Source organism: Eretmochelys imbricata, chromosome 3, assembly GCF_965152235.1.
Source record: "Eretmochelys imbricata isolate rEreImb1 chromosome 3, rEreImb1.hap1, whole genome shotgun sequence".
Classification (NCBI taxonomy): Eukaryota; Metazoa; Chordata; order Testudines; family Cheloniidae; genus Eretmochelys; species Eretmochelys imbricata.
In genome coordinates, this window is record NC_135574.1 from 62,593,836 (window position 1) to 62,614,755 (window position 20,920).

Below are 20,920 nucleotides of genomic sequence, written 5' to 3' on the forward strand. Positions count from 1 at the left end.
CCCCAGCAGCACAACTCACTCTGTCATTCCTATATATTTTGTACCTTGGCATAACTGTGTCCCATTGACTTTCCTCATTCCACCAAGGTTCTGTGATGCCTATTATATCAATATCTTCATTTAATGCCAGGTACTCTATTTCACCCATCTTAGTATTTAGACTTCTAGTATTTGCACTTGTACATTTGAAGGAATTTAGTTGCTTCCCTTCATGTTTTATGTTTAAATGGGACTCTTATGTTTGACTGTTCCTCACTAGATCCTACCTGTACTTTACCAACTTCTTTCCTCTCCTGTACACTAGGATATAAAGTATCCCTTTAATAAATCCTCCCTAGGGATGTCTCTGACCCAACCATGTGTTCCTCCATACCTGTTAGCTTTCCCCCATCCCTTAGTTTAAAGAAATCCTCTACAACTTTTTAACTTTCATGTGCTAGTAGTCTGGTTCCATTCTGGTTTAGGTGGAACCCAACCCTCCAGTACAGGCTACTCCTTCCCCAGAAGGTTCCCCAGTTCCTAATAAACCTAAGTTCCTCTTCCTTAGATCATTGTCTCATCCACGCATTTACTCCTTGCAGATCTGCCCGCCTTACTGGCCCTGTGGGTGGAACCTAAAGCATTTGAGAGAATGCTACTAGGGAGGTCCTGGACTATAACCTCTTACCTAGCAGCCTTTACTCTGTTACCTTTCCCTATGTCATTGGTCATACCAACAGGCACCACGACCACTGGCTCCTCCCCAGTGCTATTAGAAGACTATCTAGATGTGTCATGAGATCCGCAACCTTTGCCAGGAGGTTCTCCCGGTCATCAAAACCCCCCCAACTATTTCTAATAAAAGAATCCCCCGTGACTATTACCTATCTCTTCCTAGAAACTGGGCCCCACCCTTGGAAGGGCATCCTCAATGCGAGAGAATATCATGACATCCTCTGGAAGGTGGGTCCCAACTATGAACCATTTCCTTCTGCTCCAGGTTGATGCTCTCCTGCCTCGACACTTTCATCCTCCTTAACAGTACAGAGGCTGCCAGATAGGAAAGGAACCATTCTACTATGTCCCCAGAAGTCTCCTCTGCGTACCTCCAGTTCATCCACTCTGGCCTTAAGAGCCCATACTCTATCTCCAAAGGCTGTGAGTTACTAGCACCATATGCACACACATGACACATGCCCATGAGGCAGATAATCATACATGTTGCACTCAGTGCAATAAACTGGATAGCCTCCCTCCCCCTGCTGCTGGTCTTCTACCTGCATTTTCTTTCTTTTTTTTTTTTTTTAAAACTCTTGTGGCTTTTTATGTAGTCTATGTTTACGGTGTCTGGTGGATTAGGGTTTGGGGTTTTTCTATCATTTCCTGTGAACAGAAAATATTAAATGATTCAAGATCTTCTGTACAAGCAGGGTTCCATAGCATAATTTCTTCTGCTACTCTGGAGTAAGCTATCTCACTGTAATCCAAAAGTGCTTTGTCATGCATGAGTACCGTAGAATGGAATAAAAAGGGGATCCTATTAGATTGTGAACTCCTTGAAGCAAAGAATGTGCCCCTGCCCCTTACTATTAGAAATCATAATCCCAAATAAACCTTAAGAAAGAAGACAAAAGTAAAAAGAGACAGGTAATTTTTTAGTTACTAGTCCAATAGTTGATTGAACTAGGTGCTCCCCCTCCCCAGAAAAATAGCCAGATATAAAATTTCCTCCTATATTTTCATTTCCTTCCATAAGAAAAAATATGGGAGACATTTCATCACCACCTTCCTTCCACAAACACTAACTGCACTCAACTCCATTAAACTTAAAAGAATCAGACAGTTTCTAGAAGGTTTTGAGGTTCCACCTCTCTCCTGCGATAGACAAAACCAAAGACTACCTTGATCTGGCAACTGGATCTTGATGGACAGACCCCTCTACCCAGTGATAAGCCCTCATGAGTTTATTAGGGCTGCACACTGCTGCAGGTGCCTGCCCATGCAGATCTGTTTCAGGATTATGGCTGAAGATTTCACGTGGGACTCTGAAATTCAAAAATAGGATGAAAACTTGACAAAATGCAAAAAAGGCTAGTAAAGCTGAAGTCTCCAAGTGACAAGAAAAATAGTTTTCTTAGTGTAATTATGTTCTCTTTTGTGTAAAGGTGCAAAGCTATGCCTTTAATAGGTCATCAAATCACAATACAAAGTATAATGCTACAAGTTATACAACATCTGGTAAAAAAAAAAACATGTGATATGGATATGTTCCACTTATGGTAAAGTCTTCACCACCTATGCAATACCTGAGGAAACATCTCAATGGGTGGCAACCTTCCCCACAATGTACAGAGCAAATCACACTGCAACTACACAGTTGCTGTTACAACCCCTGAACTGTAACTGTGCTTGCAGCTTGAACAATGGATCTGCATAGTTCAGATGCACGGTTAATAGCTGCTCCCCAGCCCACCCGAAACATTTTCAAAGAGAACACAACGTAGCATCGCTCCTCATTGTGCATTGAGGTTCCAAGTCTGCCTGGGTGGCCTTTCTGTGGCCTGTCTCTCCCCTGGGAGAGTTCTACCAAGGGTGCTGGAACAATTTTTATAGTGGGGGTGCTAAAAACCATTTAGCCAAACTGTAAATCCTGTATATAATGGAAACCACTTCAAGCCAGAGAGTGCAGCAGCACCCCCAGCAATCCTAGTTCCAGCACCTATGAGTACTACTATGTTTTAGGTGTTATGTGCCTGCACAAGGGGTGACAAGATCCCACGCACTTGAAATATGCTTTGGCTAATCAATTCTATTATTGACATTCCACTACTAATGAGTTAATTGTTGGTAACTTCCATCACACCTAATACACCATGGTTTCTTATATTTATGTTTGAGACAATACTAAATGCAAAGATATATTTTTTACAATAGAGCTACTGGAATGTATTCAATGTATCAGGAAATATAGCAGTCCTTTGGAGGTTTGTATCATGTCTCAACGTTTCTTTTATAAGTTACTTTGCATGTCCATGCGAAACTCATTTATAACAGCTTAAATTAACTCACACAGCTATGGTCAAATCAGGCAATACATATTAAGTACCTTCAGTAAAACAACTTCACTACAGTTTACTGATTTAAGGTTGCTTGACTGATGTATACAAAAGAACATAGTCTGCTGTCACTCTGATGTTGCCCTGAGTTTCTTTTCTGATAAATTAATTCACAGTCAGATAATATATCATACTTATAATGAATCTGAAAATATTCTGTTAACAGGCAAAAAAATCAGAAACATCCTTACATCAGCAAAATCAGTACTATTGTGCACCCTATTCATTAGACAGTGTGATGACCAAAATGACATCTGCTGGGCACAGAAAACTATGGTTTTTAAAGGAACTTACTGCCTTATTAAATCCAGCAAATTCACATGCAAGAAGTTGAGAAATGAATCTTCCCATGAAAATTAAATATAAAAGCAAGAAAGCTGACCCCTCCAACTGCTTCAGTTCAAAATTACAAATGCCTTTATCTGATTAGAATTGACAGAGAGTGACTGAATGTTTCAGTGGATTAATGCATTTATCTTCCAAATCCTAAGACCCAGATTCTAATTTGATCACGAGTAAAATGACTCTTTACAGCATAGCCAACAACACAACTACATCTCTTTTTGTAAGAAAAATAAAGTGTATATTCCAAAAAGGTAAGAGTTTTAATTTGCACTTAGCTGAAAAAATGAACTCAAAACAAAACAAAAGAAAAAAAACCCCAAGGAGTCTAGCAGTCACAAATGTTAATGTTTTTACCACATGAGAAATATAGTTATACAAAACTCAGACCTTTATATGGAGTAAGTTTTACAATAATTGTGGGGGGGGGTGAAAGTTCTTCAAAATCCCACATTATAAATCTGAAGCAAGAGATAAAGAATATATATTTTAATTATTTTTTTTGAAGTACCTATCCTTGTGGTATTTAAATTCTCCTTATGAGACACATGCCGCTTTAGCATTAGTAGAAGTTACACACATGCACTGGGTGGAGAATCTCAATAAAGGACTTAAATAAAACACCCACATGCTAAGAAAACAAGGACACACAATTAACCTATCTTCCAAAGTTTTTAGGGGGTGGGGGAAAATCAATAATGTGGTGAGCTAAAGCTAAAACAGAAAGAAGCTCAACCAAATCATATTATATGGTGTTCAATTTTTTTGGTGTGAAATTTGCTTCTGTCAAATCTAGTGGCTATTTTCTTTATAATTATCTGTAAGTTATTATAGAGACTCAAAAATTAATCTTTCCAAATTATTTTGACCAGTAAGTATAAACTGTGAAAAGAGGCAGAAGAATACTGTACCTACAAATATATATTGTAGGGGAAAATCCTGCATTAGCAGGAAGATGACTGCATGGTCTAATGTGTCTTTTCCATCCAATTTCTATATTAGCTTTGGAAAGCATTATACATCTAAAAATATATAATGCAGGTTTAAAATATCCTTGCATTCATATTTCATGTAATATCAACACACAGTAGTTTAGGTTTTTAGATTAAGAGCGTATTCATTCCTTAGCTAGAAGGTTGCTACTCACTAATTTATCTGGGGAGCCCTTCAAAGTATTAATAGCTATGGCTACTATTCTCAGCGCAAAGACACTTACAGTGCCAATCCAGCATATCCATCTGTCCAATTACCATCACTTCTGCAGATGTCTTTAAACAGTTACATTTCTAAAGGCGCACTTCAGGAGCAAGCTTTTTTATCTCAGTCAGTGTTTTTCGACAAAAAATTTAAACTGATATTTTAATAATTCCAATGAAAATGATAGTATCCCAGATATTATTAACCAGTTGATCACTTCCTGAGGTACTGTATTATTTTATTTGACTTTTCAGTTACCTTCAGTCAGCTCTCCTATTGCTATCATTAAGCAAGGACTTTACAAAAGAGTGCCATCATAAGAAAGCAAGTCAGGATTAATGAGCTCACACACATTAAACTACAACAAAATGTTTATAAAGGATTTAAATTAGCTTCCTTCTGATGGGGTTTTTGAGAATTTAAACTGCTCAAAGAAACACTATGCTTCATAAATAATGGCCCAAATGTTTACTAAATAATGCAAACATTTACTAACAAGTACAGTATTTACTACTGCACGTAATCTACTTGACCTGAAGGGAATCACTCACAGTACAGAGCATGACACTCACTAATAAGTGTCTGCAACACTGGGTCCTAAGCTTGTAAACTGAAGAATTAGCACACACAATAAACATTTCAAATACTGCATTTATTGCAAATACATTCTATCACATTTTTTTAGCTTGTCAAAAGAGTCTGCCAGGATGTCAAAAGAATCCTCACTTGGAGGGGCTGAAGTAGCTAGGAAGGGGCTAATTAACTTAGCAGGCTACACCTACGGGAGAATTAGTCTGGCTAAGCAAGCCCTAACAGAAGATGAAGCTCAGCTGAGCAGGTGTAGGGTGGGCCCGTACAAGCCAGAAGTCTGAGAACAGAAGGGAGCTACAGGGGAAGTAGTCTGCAGTTATTCCCTGGGAGGAGAGAGGTATGTTTGGAATCTAGACTCTAGCAAGCACCTGAGAGGAGTGAAGCAGTCACAGGGAGCTCCAGCAGTATCCTAAAGGGCCAGTGCTAGAGGACAAAATAAGGAATGAGCACAGGGAAATTGTAACAGGGTCTGGAAGTAAGCAGACCGTGGTTGCTGAACAGAGGGTCCCTGTACCGGAACCTGGATTACTGGGTGGGCTTGGGTTCCCCAGCTCACCACTGAAGAAAGTGCCCTAGTCTTGCATTACAGCAGTGGTTTCCAAACTGGGGTGCACGGCAGCAGGAGTGCTGCCGAATAGCACTCCGCTATTTTTTTTCTTCGGCTGCAGCTCTGCACGTCCACATGTCCCCTCTGGCAGCATGCCTGCGGCAGGTCTTCTGGTCTTCACCCTGGGGGTGCACAAGCCAAAAAGTTTGGAGACCACTGAATTAGAGGATGGCCTGGAAAGGCAGCCAGACAGTTCATCTGGAGAGACTTTGATATGCAGCCATCCTGCCCTGGAAGGGAAAACACATATAGTGACCCAGCTGGAGGGTCATGAAGAGTGAGTGCACTGAGTGAGAGGGAACACTGTGAGAGCAAACAACAGAAGGGGGTACCAGACCGTGAGCAGCCAGGAAAAGGTGAGTGAATCGTGTTGCTCAGTAGTTCAAGATAACCAAAACCTCAGAATGGACAAGAGAAATGCTTTCAAGAAAATCTGCAAATATGCCCTTTAAACCCTTTGGTAAATGACTAAACAGTGTGTCCAATTTGAGTTTAAAGGTGAGAACTAACCTCCTGTCTCAGTTTCCTTAAACTCCACCAAACAGGAGGAAAAAGCAATGATTTTTTCCCACCTAGGCCTCTGCTAAATTCCTCTTCTGACACTTCAGCCAGTTGTGCCATAGACAGCACTTTAAGTGACACTATTGTGTCTAGTTTGTTCCAAAGCTTAAATCTGACAAAAACTAACTGTTTGCAAAACCCAAGACCAATACAAATGTCAGGGTTTTAAAATTTTCAGTAGAAACAATTTTCAAAAATAAACTTTCCCCTATGGCATTTGAAATCCAAACATCGCAGTATTTTTGGTTATATGAAAAGATGCTACTGAACCAGAGTAGCAAATTTCTATGAACAGAAGTAAAACTGACTAATGCAAGCCAAGAAAAAGGCAAAATAAAAAAATTCACTTCTAATAACGTGAGATATTGGTAACATGGATAAAGTGGGGTTTTTTTTTTTTGTTTAAGGATTTTAACATGACTGTCTTCTTAGGAATTGATGCTCCTCTACCACTGTACTATGTGTGACTCAGAAGCATTAATTAATTTATTAGCATTCTGTGACTCTTATAGATGGAGAACTAAGGCAAAGCTTTATCACTGAGCTGGAGGTACATAACAGACAACAGGACTTCCCTGAATTAATGCCTGAAATGGAGTGAGTGAGTGAGTGAGTGTGTGTGTGTATATATATATATATATATTTTTTTTTTTTTTAAGAGAAACACCTAGTCTTGATTTAACAATGTCCAGTGATGGTAATCCACCACAACCCTTCATCAAGTGTTCCAATGGTTAATTGTTGTCATTGTTACAAAGGTGCACCTTATTAATTTGAATTTGTTTAGCTTCAAATTCCTGCACTGGATCTTGTTATACCTTTGTCTGTTAGATTGAAGAGACTTCTTATGAAATTTCTGTTCCCTATGTAGGTACTTACAGATTGTGATCAAGTCACTCAATCTTCTCTTTGTTTTATCAGACAGATTGAGCTCCTTGTGTCTTTTGCTATATGGCATGTTTTTCAATCCTTTAATCAATCTCATGACCCTTCTCCAAATGCACTCCAACCTTAACCAGCCTTACTGGCTGGTTGATTGGGCCTTATCTTCACCCAGCAGCATTTCAACTGTGCTAATAGGGAAAACAGCATAGACCTAGTGTAAGAGGATTCTACACATACCATTGTTGTGACAGCCATGGTAGATGTTTGGAAGAGCACTGAGGAGTGAGTACATTAACTCTGGTGAATTATATGGATGGTAGCCCAAGAGTGAATATGCGAGCCAAGCAACTGGCCTTTGTCAATTAATTCCCATTTTTAAAAACAGGAAGACAGATTTAATTCAAATTTTCCCCTCTCTTCCCACTCTGTAATTATAATAATAAAAAACCCTCCTCCTTTGAGCTGTGTACAAGCAGTATTAAAAAATTTCAAACCAAAAATCATTTGTTTTAAAAAGGTATAAACCACCAAGAAAGGTTTGTAGAATGAAACCCGCAATTTCACTCATACTTGAAATATAACTAGTAAATGTATACATTCTAAAAAGAATAAGTTTAAAAGACTGCACAGATATGTTTAAGGAATGAAATGGAGTAACTTTGCATCCCAAACCGTAGAGCTACCTCGAAAACTAAATATGACCCTGCTGTTTCTCAGTACCAGTACTGAGTTAGAGAACAAATGGGGGTGGCGGGAGATCTTTATTGTACAGTTCCTAAATATATTAAAACAGGGGTGGCCAACATGTGGCTCTGCAGAAGTTAGTATGTGTCTCCTTGCATAGGCAATGACTCCGGGGATGGAGCTACAGGTGCCAACTTTCCAATGTGCCAGGGGAGCGCTCAGTGCTCAACCCCCTGCTCTGCCCCAGGCCCTGCCTGCCCCCACTCCACCCCTTCCCCTGAGCCTGCCATGCCCTTGCTCTTCTCCCGCTCCCCCCCCCCGACCCCAGAGCCTCCTGCACACCGCGTAACAGCTGATCATGGTGGGCAGGAGGAGTGGGGAGGGAGCGGGAGACACTGATTGGTGGGGCTGCTGGCGGGCAGGAGCTGCTGCAGGTTGGAGTGGAGGGAGCTGATGGGGGCTGCTGACTTATTAGTGTGGCTCCTAGCAGAGACTTTTTTTTAAAGTTGTTACAATGATGCTATGGGCATGGAAGGATTTTGGGGCTGGAGGTAGTTATAGCTCATAGGCGCCCCAGATAGTCAACACTGTTGTGAGGGCCTGCAGCCATGTATGACATCTACCATCAGTTCCTCTGCTGAGCCACCAGCTCTACCTAAGGTCACAATGGAGAGAGGATATAGCTCAGTGGAGAAATGGCATTTCCACCATAAACCAAAATACACTAACCACAGGGCTTTTTTTTTTTTTAATGCTACAGAACTACCAATGTTTTAAAGTCAGTACTATCTTTGCTGAGGACTAGTGACTTTGCTCATGGGGGGAGGGTGGGACATTGATTAAACAGTTACTGCTAACTTTAAACAAAAAAAAAAACCACCACACAAAACCAAATAATTTCTGGGCACACTCAGCGAGTATCAGCAAAAACCTTACATTTAAAATTAGGCTGTTTTTTCTTTGACACCATCACACACTTATCCTACCCACCTTGCCAAACATGGGAAGGACGCTACTGGGACAAATGGTTAAAGGCAGATATACCATTTACTCTTACCATGTGGCATGCTGGGGTGCAAATCTACAGTGCTTCAGCATGCCGTGCACTAACTGTTCATGTGGATCCTGCTGATGCACTCTAAAAGTTCCCTAGTGCACTTTGACATACTGCAGTTTGAATCAGCTGTATGTCAAAGCACACTAGGATACTTTTAGCATGCAGTAGCAGGTTCTGCACAGACACTTAACGTACCGGACCACTGCAGATTTACACCTGAGTGCCATGCAGTATGTGTACATGTAGAAATGCCCTCAGTGAAGAATACATTGCAAAATGTTTAAAATAGAACTCATATATATGGCTTTAACATCAGTGACTACTATGGGCATGAAAGAAAAATGTGGATCTTAGAATTTCATGGTCTCATCTTACTTATTACATCCTACAACATTCTGAAGGTTCGTTTTTTACCTCTCACATTTGCAAAGATGCAGCCATGTCAACCAGGGCACTGCTGTTCTTCTAACCTAGTCCCACTAAAAATACTCTTTAAGCATACAACAATAGTAAAGGTTTACATCCATTCACTTCAGAGACCTGAACTTTAACACCTATTTGGAGCCATTTAAATGCTTATTAAACAATTTTTTTTCTTTTAAAAACAAGCAAGTTAAATGCAAAAAGCTATATTAATATTATGATCGAACAGTCACAAGAAGTCAACACACAAGTTAAAGATCCAGTAACATAAATTAACAAGGCACATTACACTTCCTGTATATTGTCAGTTTTCAAACTGTGATTCATGTACCAGCAGTGCTCCATGTAGCACTCATGGATCTTGTGGTGATGCTTGTGTTTTGTTGCTTCCAAAAAAAAAACAACAAAAACCTAAATTCATTCTTTTCTGCTACTAATTTTGCATGTAAGGAACTGCTTTTTCACACTGACTATGTAAACAGAAGTGGGGAGGGAAGCGAGACACAAAAGACATGGTCCATGCTATGAAAAAGTTTGTGAACCTATTTTGTTATGTTTTAATGACATAAGCGTATTAAACCAGACACTTAACAAAAAATTTACAGGAATAGAAAATATCTTCATGTGTACAATTCATCTTTAGTTAATACTGCTGTTGGAACTTAATTTTTCCAGGTTGTGACTTCCTGGGATTTTAAACTGCATTAGCTTTATGGTAACAGCTTTTCATGTTAATTTCCTTTTAAAACAAAGTATGATATGTTGTCTTCCTGTGTGGTTCTAGATATTCTAAAACAATTCTTGAGCAGACTGATGTGAATTCATTCTTCTTAAAGGAGTGTTAATTCTGAAAACTAAAGATAAACATGCCAGTGCTTGACTTGTTAACTATGTTGTTGCTGATCATTTTCAGCACCATCATCCAGCTACTGTTGTAGCCAGTATGATTACAAAGCCTGATTTTCTAAACTTCCTCTGTCACCTCTTGAGCTACCAAAAGCCCCAAATGTCCTGTATGAAGAGAGATAGGGCTGAGGAAAGAGATTGTGTGGGAGAGGAGAATAGACACTTAAAATAGTAAGGGGAGAATAAACCATAGACAGAATGGAAAAAGAAACTAAGATAAAACAGAAGAATAAATAGGGGGAAATGGAAGAAGAAAAATCAGTTGATAGGGTCCCCATTGTGTTAGGTGTTGTACATACACATTGAAGATGTAGTCCCTGCCCTGGAGAGTTTAAAATGAGGGAGAGGAGAGGCGGGGGAGGAAGAAACAATTTTTATAAAATTCTGATTTTTATTTAAACTGGATTTTTTAAATGTGAATTAAACAGTTTTAATTTTTAAAACAAGATAATTTAAAGTTAAATTTCAAATTATGACCACTTATTTTAAGGTGTAAGCTTAGTACAATATAGTCGTTTAAATCCAATCAATATTCAAGCAGCACGGGTCACTTGCAGGTTTAAACTAGAGTAAATAGTAGATTCTCTATAACTTGAAGTCTTTAAAACATGGTCTGAGGATTTCAGTAACTCCACCAGAGGTTATGGGTCTATTACAGGAGTAGGTGAGTGCAGTTCTGTGACCTACAATGTGCAGGGTGTCAGACCAGACTATCACAATGGTCCCTTCTGGCCTTAAATCTGAGTTTGCTTGACATTCTTTAAAATGAGCTGGTGGAAGTCACTGGCTCACCATCTGAAACCAGAGTTGGAAGTGCTAAGACAGCTTTTGACAACAGTGGCCTCTGCTGTGGGTGCAGACAGACTATTTTCTACTTTTCAGTTTATTCAACTGATTCAGTTCAATGACTAATTCATTCAAAATTGAGAACGTGATTCGGAGTTGAAAAGTAGGAAAGCTTGTTTTCCTCTTCCACTCTGTGAATAAAAATGAGATGAGAATACTAATTCTACGAATCTTGAAGGATATGATGACAGACAAACAATCCAATTCACTAACTACAGAGAATACTTCCTTTTCAATAAAACTGTGTTTTGATAAATTTATAATTTTGCATCTATTTTCTTATGTATCCAGCACATTTAAAGTAGATTTAACTAATAACACAATTTTAAAATCCTGGTTTTGTGTTTCTTTAATTCCTACTTTCATCCAAATGCTGTTAGATACGCATTATAAGTGGGACCCAAGAACCAATTAATGCCAACTGGCAAGGAGGCATGCAGGGATTACAGGGTTTGCCTGGGTCTGGTATGTACATTCTAGTTCAAAGGATGTCATGTGAGATCAAAGCTGGTGTCATGCTCATCATCCATATTCTTGCAAAACGCATGTACGGATATTGTGTAAGGCATTATGTATATACATTGAAAATTATGTTCTATGTCTGCGTCTAGGGTGACTGGGCAAACAAAATGGCAAAAAACAGACAAACCTGGGTGAGTGGGCAACAAAATGGCAGATGAAATCTAATGTTAAATGAAAAGTAACACATACTGCAAAATATAATCCCAACTATACATACAATTACCACTCAAAAAAGATCTTGAGGCTCATAGTGGATAGTTCTCTGAAAACATCTGTTCAATGTGCAGTGGCAGTCAAAAGAGCTGACAATGTTAGGAACCATTAGGAAAGGGATAGATAAACACAGAAAATATAATGCCATTATATAAATCCATGGTATGCCCACACCTTGAATACCGTGTGCAGATCTGGTCGCCTCATCTCAATAAATTATATTCGAAATGGAAGAGGTACAAAGAAAGGAAACAAAAATGACTGGGGCTATGAAACCGCTTCCATATGAGGAGAGATTAAAAAGACTGGGACTTTTCAGTTCGGAAAAGAGAGACGGCTAAGGGAGAGGATATGCCAGAGATCTACAAAATCATGGATTTTGGAGAGAAAGTGAATAGAGAAGTTATTTACCTCTTCACATAACACAAGAGCCAGGGGCCACCCAGTGAAATTAATAGGCAGCAGGTTTAAAACGAAAACAAAGAATTACTTCACACAATGCACAGTCAACCTATGGCAGGGATGTTGTGAAGGCCAAAAATATGACTGGGTTAAGAAAATTTAAATAAATTCATGAAGGATAGGTCCATCAATGCCTATTAGCTAAGATGATCAGGGACGCAACCCCATGCTCTGGATGTCCCTAAACCTCTAACTGTGAAAAGCTGGGTCTGGATGATGGGATGGATTGTTTGCAATTTCCCTGGTCTGTTCATTTTTTCTAAAGCATCTGGCACTGGCCACTGCTAGAAGACTGGAGAGTGTGCTAGATGGACCAGTGGTCTGACCTAGTGTAGCCATTCTTATGATCTTAGGGACTGGTCACCAGCAAAGGTGAAAAACAGATTTGTCAGTCAAGAAGTGTTTACCTGTTGTGCTGTTTGTATGTAAATTAAGTATTAAGGTTCACAATAGGTCTCCCTCTCCCTAGCCTAAACAAAAGGCTAAAGGGTTATAAAAGAAAAAAATTTTGAAGAGAGAAAAGTAACAGGAAGAAGGAAACAGCGGGGGGGAACTGACCCTATCTTGAGGTGCACATCAAAGGTTTGCTCTACTATATTTTGGGGGGGACAAAGAAGACAACCAGTCATCCGTCACTAAGGAAGTAAATGGACAGCAAGTTTGCTTTATAAAAGAGGGTTCTAAGCCAGGCTTGATTGAAAACGCTGGAGAGAACTTTTGGTGAGGAATCCTCCTGTCTAAAGAAGCTTAACTTGTTAGTTAAATTTAGTCTCTAGAAAGCATGCAATGATTTGTATGTAACTATTTGTTTCCAATACTCCTACATTTTAAAGAAGATTCAAGTAATAGGTATGTTTATAGTGAAAATAATACTAAGTGCTGTGGTGTTAAGCAAAGTGGTGATCCTGAGTTGACTCTTACAAGCTGGTGTATATACTGTTCCTTTGGCAACAGCAGGTCTGGTAATTGTGTGAGTGTCCAATGGATAAGGGGCTAGATCCTACAAGGAATGCTGCATGGACTTGAGGGTTGGTGTGTGCCTATCACTACTTGTACAGAAAGCGAGGCCTGCAAGGTGGTGCCTGTGTTGGCAGAGGCTAGTGAGTTTCAGGGAGATGATCCACAACAGGCACAGAAGAGACTTCCTCATACTGAGGGCAGGTAGGGGTTAGGTGTCTCACAACCCTGGGTACCCCTGGTGAGCAATGAGTCACAATGAGTAAAAATATCTAGTAAATAAGAATCGTCACTTACCTCTTTGTAACATAAAAATGTAAATTTAAGAATCTGAAGAATTAAGATATAAATGTAGGGTGTCCTCCTGGTTACCAAAAAGTAGTACCAAATTATACAAACTAATGAGAATCAGGTTTTTTTTGAGAAAGTAAGAAATACAAAAGCAAAATACAAACTTTAAGTTGATTTAAATCCAGGTTTCCTGCTTACTGATTTAAATCAATCCACCCTAGTTTAAACTCTAAGACCCTGATCTTAAATATTAGTTATACATGTACTTCTCATGGAAATACTCCCATATACTCCAATAAGACTACTCCTGTGAGTAGCTGCATGTGCTTAAGTATCTGCAGGACTGGGGCCTAAATGGACAAGAAAGAGCAGAAAAGTATTCCAAGACCAAAAAGCTATATTATAGAGAGTGTCAAAGTTGAAAGTACATGAATAACTTAGAGGAAAAAGTTATAGAGATATTGCAGTTATCTCAAAAACAAGCCTTTTAAATACAGAAATTTGGAGTTAAGGTTAAACTTACAAACAATCCAAACACATTAACTAATGGAAATGTACATTTAGGGCATCCAAACAACTCTGCCTGGACAAATTCATTGCAATGGTTAGGCAATTCCATGATGGCATACTCGCTCGTGTTATGTACAATGGCAAGTCATCTGAACCATTCCCAGCCACCAATGCAGTAAAGCAGGGCTGTGTGTTGGCCCAACCCTCTCCTGCCATGCTTCAGATGCCTTTCATGAGTGACACTGGGATTGGCATCAGATACCAGACAGATGGCAAGCTTTTCAATATGAGTAGACTATAGGCAAAGACGAAGATTCAGGTAGTGACTGTTCACGATCTTCTGTTTGCTGATGAGACTGTTTCCCTGAATGACAAATCTGAGTCTGATATGGAGTGGAGTGTGGACTATTTCTCTTCAGCTTGTGACAATTTTGATTTCACAATCAATATCAAGAAGATAGAAGTGATATACTAGCCTGCACCAGGAAAGCCTTACGTAGAGCCTACTATCACAGTGAATGGCCAACTGCTCCAGGCAGTGGACAAGTTCATCTATGTTGGCAATACATGGTCACATGCAGTTCACATCGACGATTAAACCAATGCCAGATCTGCCAAAGCAAGTGTCACCTTTGGCAGATTACATGCAAATGCGTGGGAGTGCAGACACATTAGTCAAACAATTCTGAAAGTCTACAAAGCCATTGTGTTTGCATGCACTTTGATGTATGCATGCAAAAATGGACTGTATACAGACACCAGGTTATGAGGCTGAATCGCTTTCATATGGGCTTTTTGAGGAAACTGAGGATCAGATGGCAAGACAAGTTTCCAGATACTGAGGAGGTCATACAGGCAGGTATTCCAACCATCCATACTCCGATGAAATCACAGATGAAATGAGCAGGCTATGTCACCAAAATGTCAGATCAGCGACTGCAAAAGAAGATCTTTTATGGTGAGCTAAAGGAGGGAAAATGCTCTCAGGGAGGCCAGAAGAAATGTTTCAAAGACTCCCTCAAGTTATCCTTCAGGCATTTCACCACTGACCCAGAGTTTTGGGAAGATTTCACTTTTGATCGTTCTACTTGGCAAAGTCTCATCCATACCAGAGCTACCGTCTATGAGCAGAGAACTACTAAGGCAGAGCAGAAGCACCAGCAGTGTAAATGTCACAACAGCAGCATGTTAATCAAGTAACTCATAGTGGTATCTCTCGTTCAGTGTGCCACAGACAGTTCAAAGCTCAAACTGGCCTGACCAGCCACTCGTTCACAGAAATCAAAACCAATCAGTAACATCATGGTCATCTTTGAACTTGAAGGACAAACAACAACTTTGCCCTATAGCAACACCATGAAAAAAAGTACAATTGGGATTATCACAAAAGTGTTTATAATCCCAGGACAGATTAAACTGATTTTTAAAAATACAATATTTTTCTCTTCCTGGTGATCTTATGACAGGGTAGAGCTGAGGTAGCACAGGAAGTCTATGCCAAAATTGAGAAGTAAGCCAAGATATCTCTGGTCCCAGTCCTGGATTTTTGGGGCAGCAAAAGGAAAGAAGGCTGGTAACATTGCAAATTGGCAGGAAGGTCTGGTTGTGCAATACAGTAGAACCTCAGTTACAAACACTTTGGGAATGGAGGTTGTTTATAACTCTGAAATGTTTTGTAACTGTTAAGTTGACCAAACCATTATGGTTCTTTCAAAAGTTTACAACTGAACATTGACTTAATATAGCTTTGACATGTCACTATGCTGAAGAAAAATGCTTTTCTCTTTTTATTTTTTTAGTAGCTTGTTTAACACAGTACTATACCTATTTATTTATTTATTATCTCTGCTGTTGCCTGATTGCATACATCCAGTTCCAAATGGGGTATGCGGTTGACTGGTCAGTTTGTAACTTTGGTGTTCGCAACTCTGAGGTTCTAAGGTATGAGGAGAGGTGAGAGTTGGGATGCCTGATTACAAATGAGGGAGAAAATAGAAAGTAATGTGGGAAGGCTGGAATAAACAAGGAAAGCTCCCTGTGTAGGAGTTGTAACAGGAATATCATTTCTTCATTTGTGTATTGTTCCTGTAGTGAAGTTTCAATATGGCTTATTCATTAATACTTATCCATGGTATCACTATTTGGGCAACATCGCTACATGGTGTAGTTTCATCATACTCTGTGCTGTGAAATGTGATTGCCTGGCATAGTTTCTTCTGTGTCGGTTACTGAACAACATCACTGCTATGATTCTTCAGGACATGATGGTGGTAAATTCATGATTTTAAAATGAATTAGTTTAGAGAGAGGGGCATCCAGATGCTCCATGCCTTTCTTCCCCAAGTAAAAGCATATACAGAAGAGCAGTGAACTGAGCAAGACTGCCACAAATCCATACACTGAATTTGGGGCATTGTCATGTCTCATCTGATGACACAGCATTTTCATGTGATGACACTAAAGTTGTCATGAATTGAAACATCACACGCAGACTACATAACAACATGAGGTAAATTTTTTTTATATTACTGCATTTGATTGTGTAAGGGGGCCCTAGTCACATATTGCCACTATATAAATAAGAAATACTAAATGATTATGGTATGGCTTAGGCCCCTTCCAAGACTGTCCTCCCAGGGAGCCTCCAAAAATAATAACCTGATGTCATAACAAGATATGTTCTCCCCCTCTCCAATGTAACTGACCTTTAAATTTTTTTAAATCCTAAATTACAATACTATTTCATTACCAGCAATTAACCGAACAATAATGAAAAATTATTGAAGATTTAATTAGAAAAAAGCTCAGCATCCTATAAGAAACATCAAAAGGGCATCTATTATTGCCTATGGCACAAAGAAACTGCATTGTGTCAGAAAAAGTTTTCTATAATATGCAGTTTTAACAGAAGACAGCCATCTCTTTTGCTGCTGTTTTTTGTAATCACCCTTTCCTCAGGTTTCCTTTCTTCCAGCTCTGTCTTTTGATCACTACGGTTATTGTACTGTACCACAGAAGCCAGTAAAAAAAAAACAAAAAAAAAAAAAACCACCTTCAGTAGGCAGAAAAACTAAAAAAATCCTTCTCCCTAAAAGGCTGTAAGGAGACCCCTACCATCATTTTCTTCCAGTCTGACTATAGCACTGATTAGGGAGAAGAAGGTGCCCTTTATGCATTACATGGGTATATGCAAATGGATTCAGTGTAGCACACACTGGCTGACTGCAATGCATTTCTGCTGCAGCTTTTCCATTTGATCCCATCTTCTGGAAGATTTGAAACAGATGAGTACATAGGATTAATTTAATATTTAAAATATGTCAAGGTAAAACCAGAAGCTAGGGTAGGAAGGCAGATCATGAAATAAGCTGTCTGTATGTACAACATAAGCTTAATTTATTATCTGACAGATGGCTGTGGGTGGGGGGCTGCAGAGCAGGAAGAGGAAGGCGCTGATGAAGTAGCGAGTTCCCAGGATCTGTAACCAAGGCTCCATACATTATCACTGCACAGCTGTGGAAGCCATTGCCTGTTATAGACAACCAAAAAAATCACAAACTAAGAATAAACAGATGCATCATTTTCTTTCTGAGCCTGAAGCCTGCCTGGAAAAGCAACTCTGAGAAGTGTGGACCTATCCCATGTCATATCATTGGGATAACTCTGCACCCCAAAGATGACCCTTTGAACATCAATTACTGTTAACTATTTCACTGCCATCATTTTAGCAGAAACATCCACCTAACAGGCCTGTCCCAAAACTGCAAGCTGCTTCCTACCTTTCCCAAGATTCCAAAACTTCCAGCTTTTCCCTTCACAACTTCTACATTGTAGCTATGAGTTATCAATACCAAAAAAAAAGGCACCACAAGGAAGATGTGGGAACACCATATAATGGAATACAGTGATTTTAGTTTGGTTTAAAAATAAATAGAAAAGCATGTCTTAATTATACTAATTGATATATAATCTCTTAATTATACTAATTGATTCCCTATTTATTTTGCAAAACAAAAAAACCCCTGATTTGTAAAATTTGGAAATTATGCAGCAGCATCATTTAGACTGCCAGAGAAATCACATGCTAATTGGTGAATTTAGGTATATCATGCCATGGAATATATGGGCCTTGTTTATCACTACTATCAAATTCGAGGCTATATCAACATATAACCAAGAAAGTAAATTGGGGGAAGGAGGAAGTGAACTAGAAGTTCACTTAGCAATAAAATCCTAGAGTACCAATACTATGATTGCTATTGAATACAGGCTCACACAGCATTTAATATAGTCATGAAAATGAGCTAAGAGGTGGAGAGTCTTATGTTCCAATAAGATGCCACTACCTTGAACCATAATATATAATTCAGTAACGCATAGGAAATACGGGGTTAGAGGGTGAACAGAAGCTCATGCACCAATAAGCTCTCAGTAACTGAACAGGGACCCCTAACAGAGAAAGCTGAGGCAGAAGAGACTACTATTTCATAATTTACCTGCAGGAATGGAGGGCACCTTCCTCTTTTCCTCACCCCCACGGTCTGGCTAAAACCAGAACTGTTCAATGCACTATTAAGGGACTGAGTCCCTGTTTGGAGGAATGGAGCCATTTTGACCGCTGTGTGACAGTGGGTAAAGAGGGAAGACAGGGAGGGACAGCCTCTCTCCAGAGTGGACTGGAAGAAGAAACGAGGGTAGAACGGCTGGAGATAGTAGGCATGGGAGGGGCAGGTGAAGAGTAGCAGGGGACAAGAAGAAAGCAGTAAATAGAGCGAACAGGGGTTGGCAAAGGAAGACTAAGTGGAGAGCGAGGGATAGCGGAACAGGAATGCTGGGGGAGATGAGGAGAACAGGGGAGGGGAACAGAATACAGCAGAAGCCGCTCGATACAGGCAGGTTCCGAAAGAGCAGGGCAGGGAAGGAGGTCCACAGGGGATGGTAATAGGGGCTGGAGAGCTAACAAAGAGCGGAGAGCTGGGGCAAGGCAGACAACGGGGTAGAAAGCAGTGGCTGGGAAGCAGAGGCTAGGTGGGAAGCGTTGGCTGGGGCTAAAGGGAGCAGAGACGGGGCACGGAGGAGGCTAGGAGGGAGCACAGGCTGGGGCCCGACGGGGGTCGAGGGCAGCAGAGTCGGGGCAAGGCACAGGCTGCAGCGCAGCGGAGGCTGGGGCACAGCCGGTGCGTGCAAGCGGCGCCGGGTACCTCGGATGCTCCAGCTCCAGCGGTAGAACTCGAGGGTGTCGTTCAGCAGGCTGGACACGAGGCCCGTGGCCCGGCCCGGCTGCTCGGCGGCGGATCCCATGGCGAGCAGCAGCAGCAGAGGTGTCTGGGGCGGGTGCGCTGCGGTACCTCTGTGCCGGAGCTGCTGCTCCCTGCTCGCGCCGGGCACGTAATTTAAGTGTGTGCCGCTGCTGGGTCTCTCGCCGCAGACTCCGCCTCGCGCTGACCGGCCTGTGCCCGCGGGCAGGGCGCGCGGGCGGGCGCAGCGGAGCAGGCGCCGGGCTCCGAGTCCAGCGACTGGGGATGGTCCGCGGCACTCGGCGCGAATCACGTGACCTGGCCTGCGGCCTCCCGCTGTCTCGCCACAGCACTCCGCAGACACCGCTCCATCACCGGCCGCGCAGGCGCACACGGCCTGGCGCTCAGCCTGGGGCAGGGGAGGACGCTGCCTGCGACGGGAGTTCGCTCGGGAATGGTAGGTGCGGGGGCAGGGTGCCGAGGTTAGGGCGAACGCGGCAGTTCCCAGCCCGCCCGCCCGCCACGGTCCCTCCTCCCACTTGGCAAGGTGGGACCGGCCTGGTGCTGGGGACCCATAGGTCACCTGGTCCCGCGGGGACTGAGTAGTAGCTAGTCCATCCCTGGCAGGTGTTTGTCTGGCCTCCAGCTTGCCCCAGTGCTTCCCCACCCTGACAGCACGTTTTCGCTAAGGGCCAGCCTAAATCCCCATGCTGCCATTTAGCCCCAGGCGTCTTGTCCTGCCCTGGGTGGCTCGCCCTCCCCTCTGTGCAGCAGCCTTGTCTGTACCTGCTGACTGTGACCATGGCTCAGCCCTCTCTTCTCCAGACCAAACAGCCCCCTGTTGTTTTTCAATCGTTCCTCATAGGTCATGTCTTCTAGACCTTTCATCATTTTTGTTGTTCTCCTCTGGACTGCCTCTTATTTGTCCACAGCCTTCCCAAAGTATGGTGCCCAGAACGGGACACTGTACACCAGGGGAGTCCCTACGAGTGCTGAGTAGAGCGGAAGAATTACTTCTCAAGTCTTTCTTACAATACTCCTGCTCATACATGCCAGAATGATGTTCCCTTTTTTTTTTTTTGCAACGGTGTTACATTTTTGACTCTCATAATGAATCATAAACTAAATAACTGCTTTTTCCAAGGTACTCTTTCCTAGGTAGTCATTTCCCATTTTATGTATGTTCAATTGATTATTCCTTCCTAAGTGTAGTATTTTGCATTTGTCCTTATTAAATTTCATCCTATTTATTTCAGACCATTTCTTCAGTTTGTCAAGATCATCCTCTCTTCCAAAGCACTTCTAACCCCTCCCAGCTTCGTATAGTCTGCAAATTTTATAAATATACTCTCTATGCCATTATCCAAATCATTTATGAATATATTGAATAGAACTAGACCCAGGGCTGATCCCTGCGGGACCTCACTTGATATGCCCTTCCAGCTTGACTGTGAACCATTGATAACTACTCTTTGAGTATGCTTTTCCATCCAGTTGTGCACCCCATTACAGTATGTTCACCTGGGTTATATTC

The 20,920-nt window shown here is 41.2% G+C and overlaps 1 protein-coding gene across 1 annotated transcript in view; it reads right to left on the reverse strand.

Moving 5' to 3' along the window:
• ELOVL4 (ELOVL fatty acid elongase 4) overlaps nt 1-19,450 on the reverse strand; it is a 58,045-nt gene extending 38,595 nt beyond the window's left edge. Inside the window, exon 1 of the mRNA XM_077811625.1 lies at nt 19,351-19,450. Within this exon, the coding sequence (XP_077667751.1) occupies nt 19,351-19,450 (100 nt within the window). The remainder of the gene's footprint in view (nt 1-19,350) is intronic.
• Nucleotides 19,451-20,920: the final 1,470 nt, after the last annotated feature.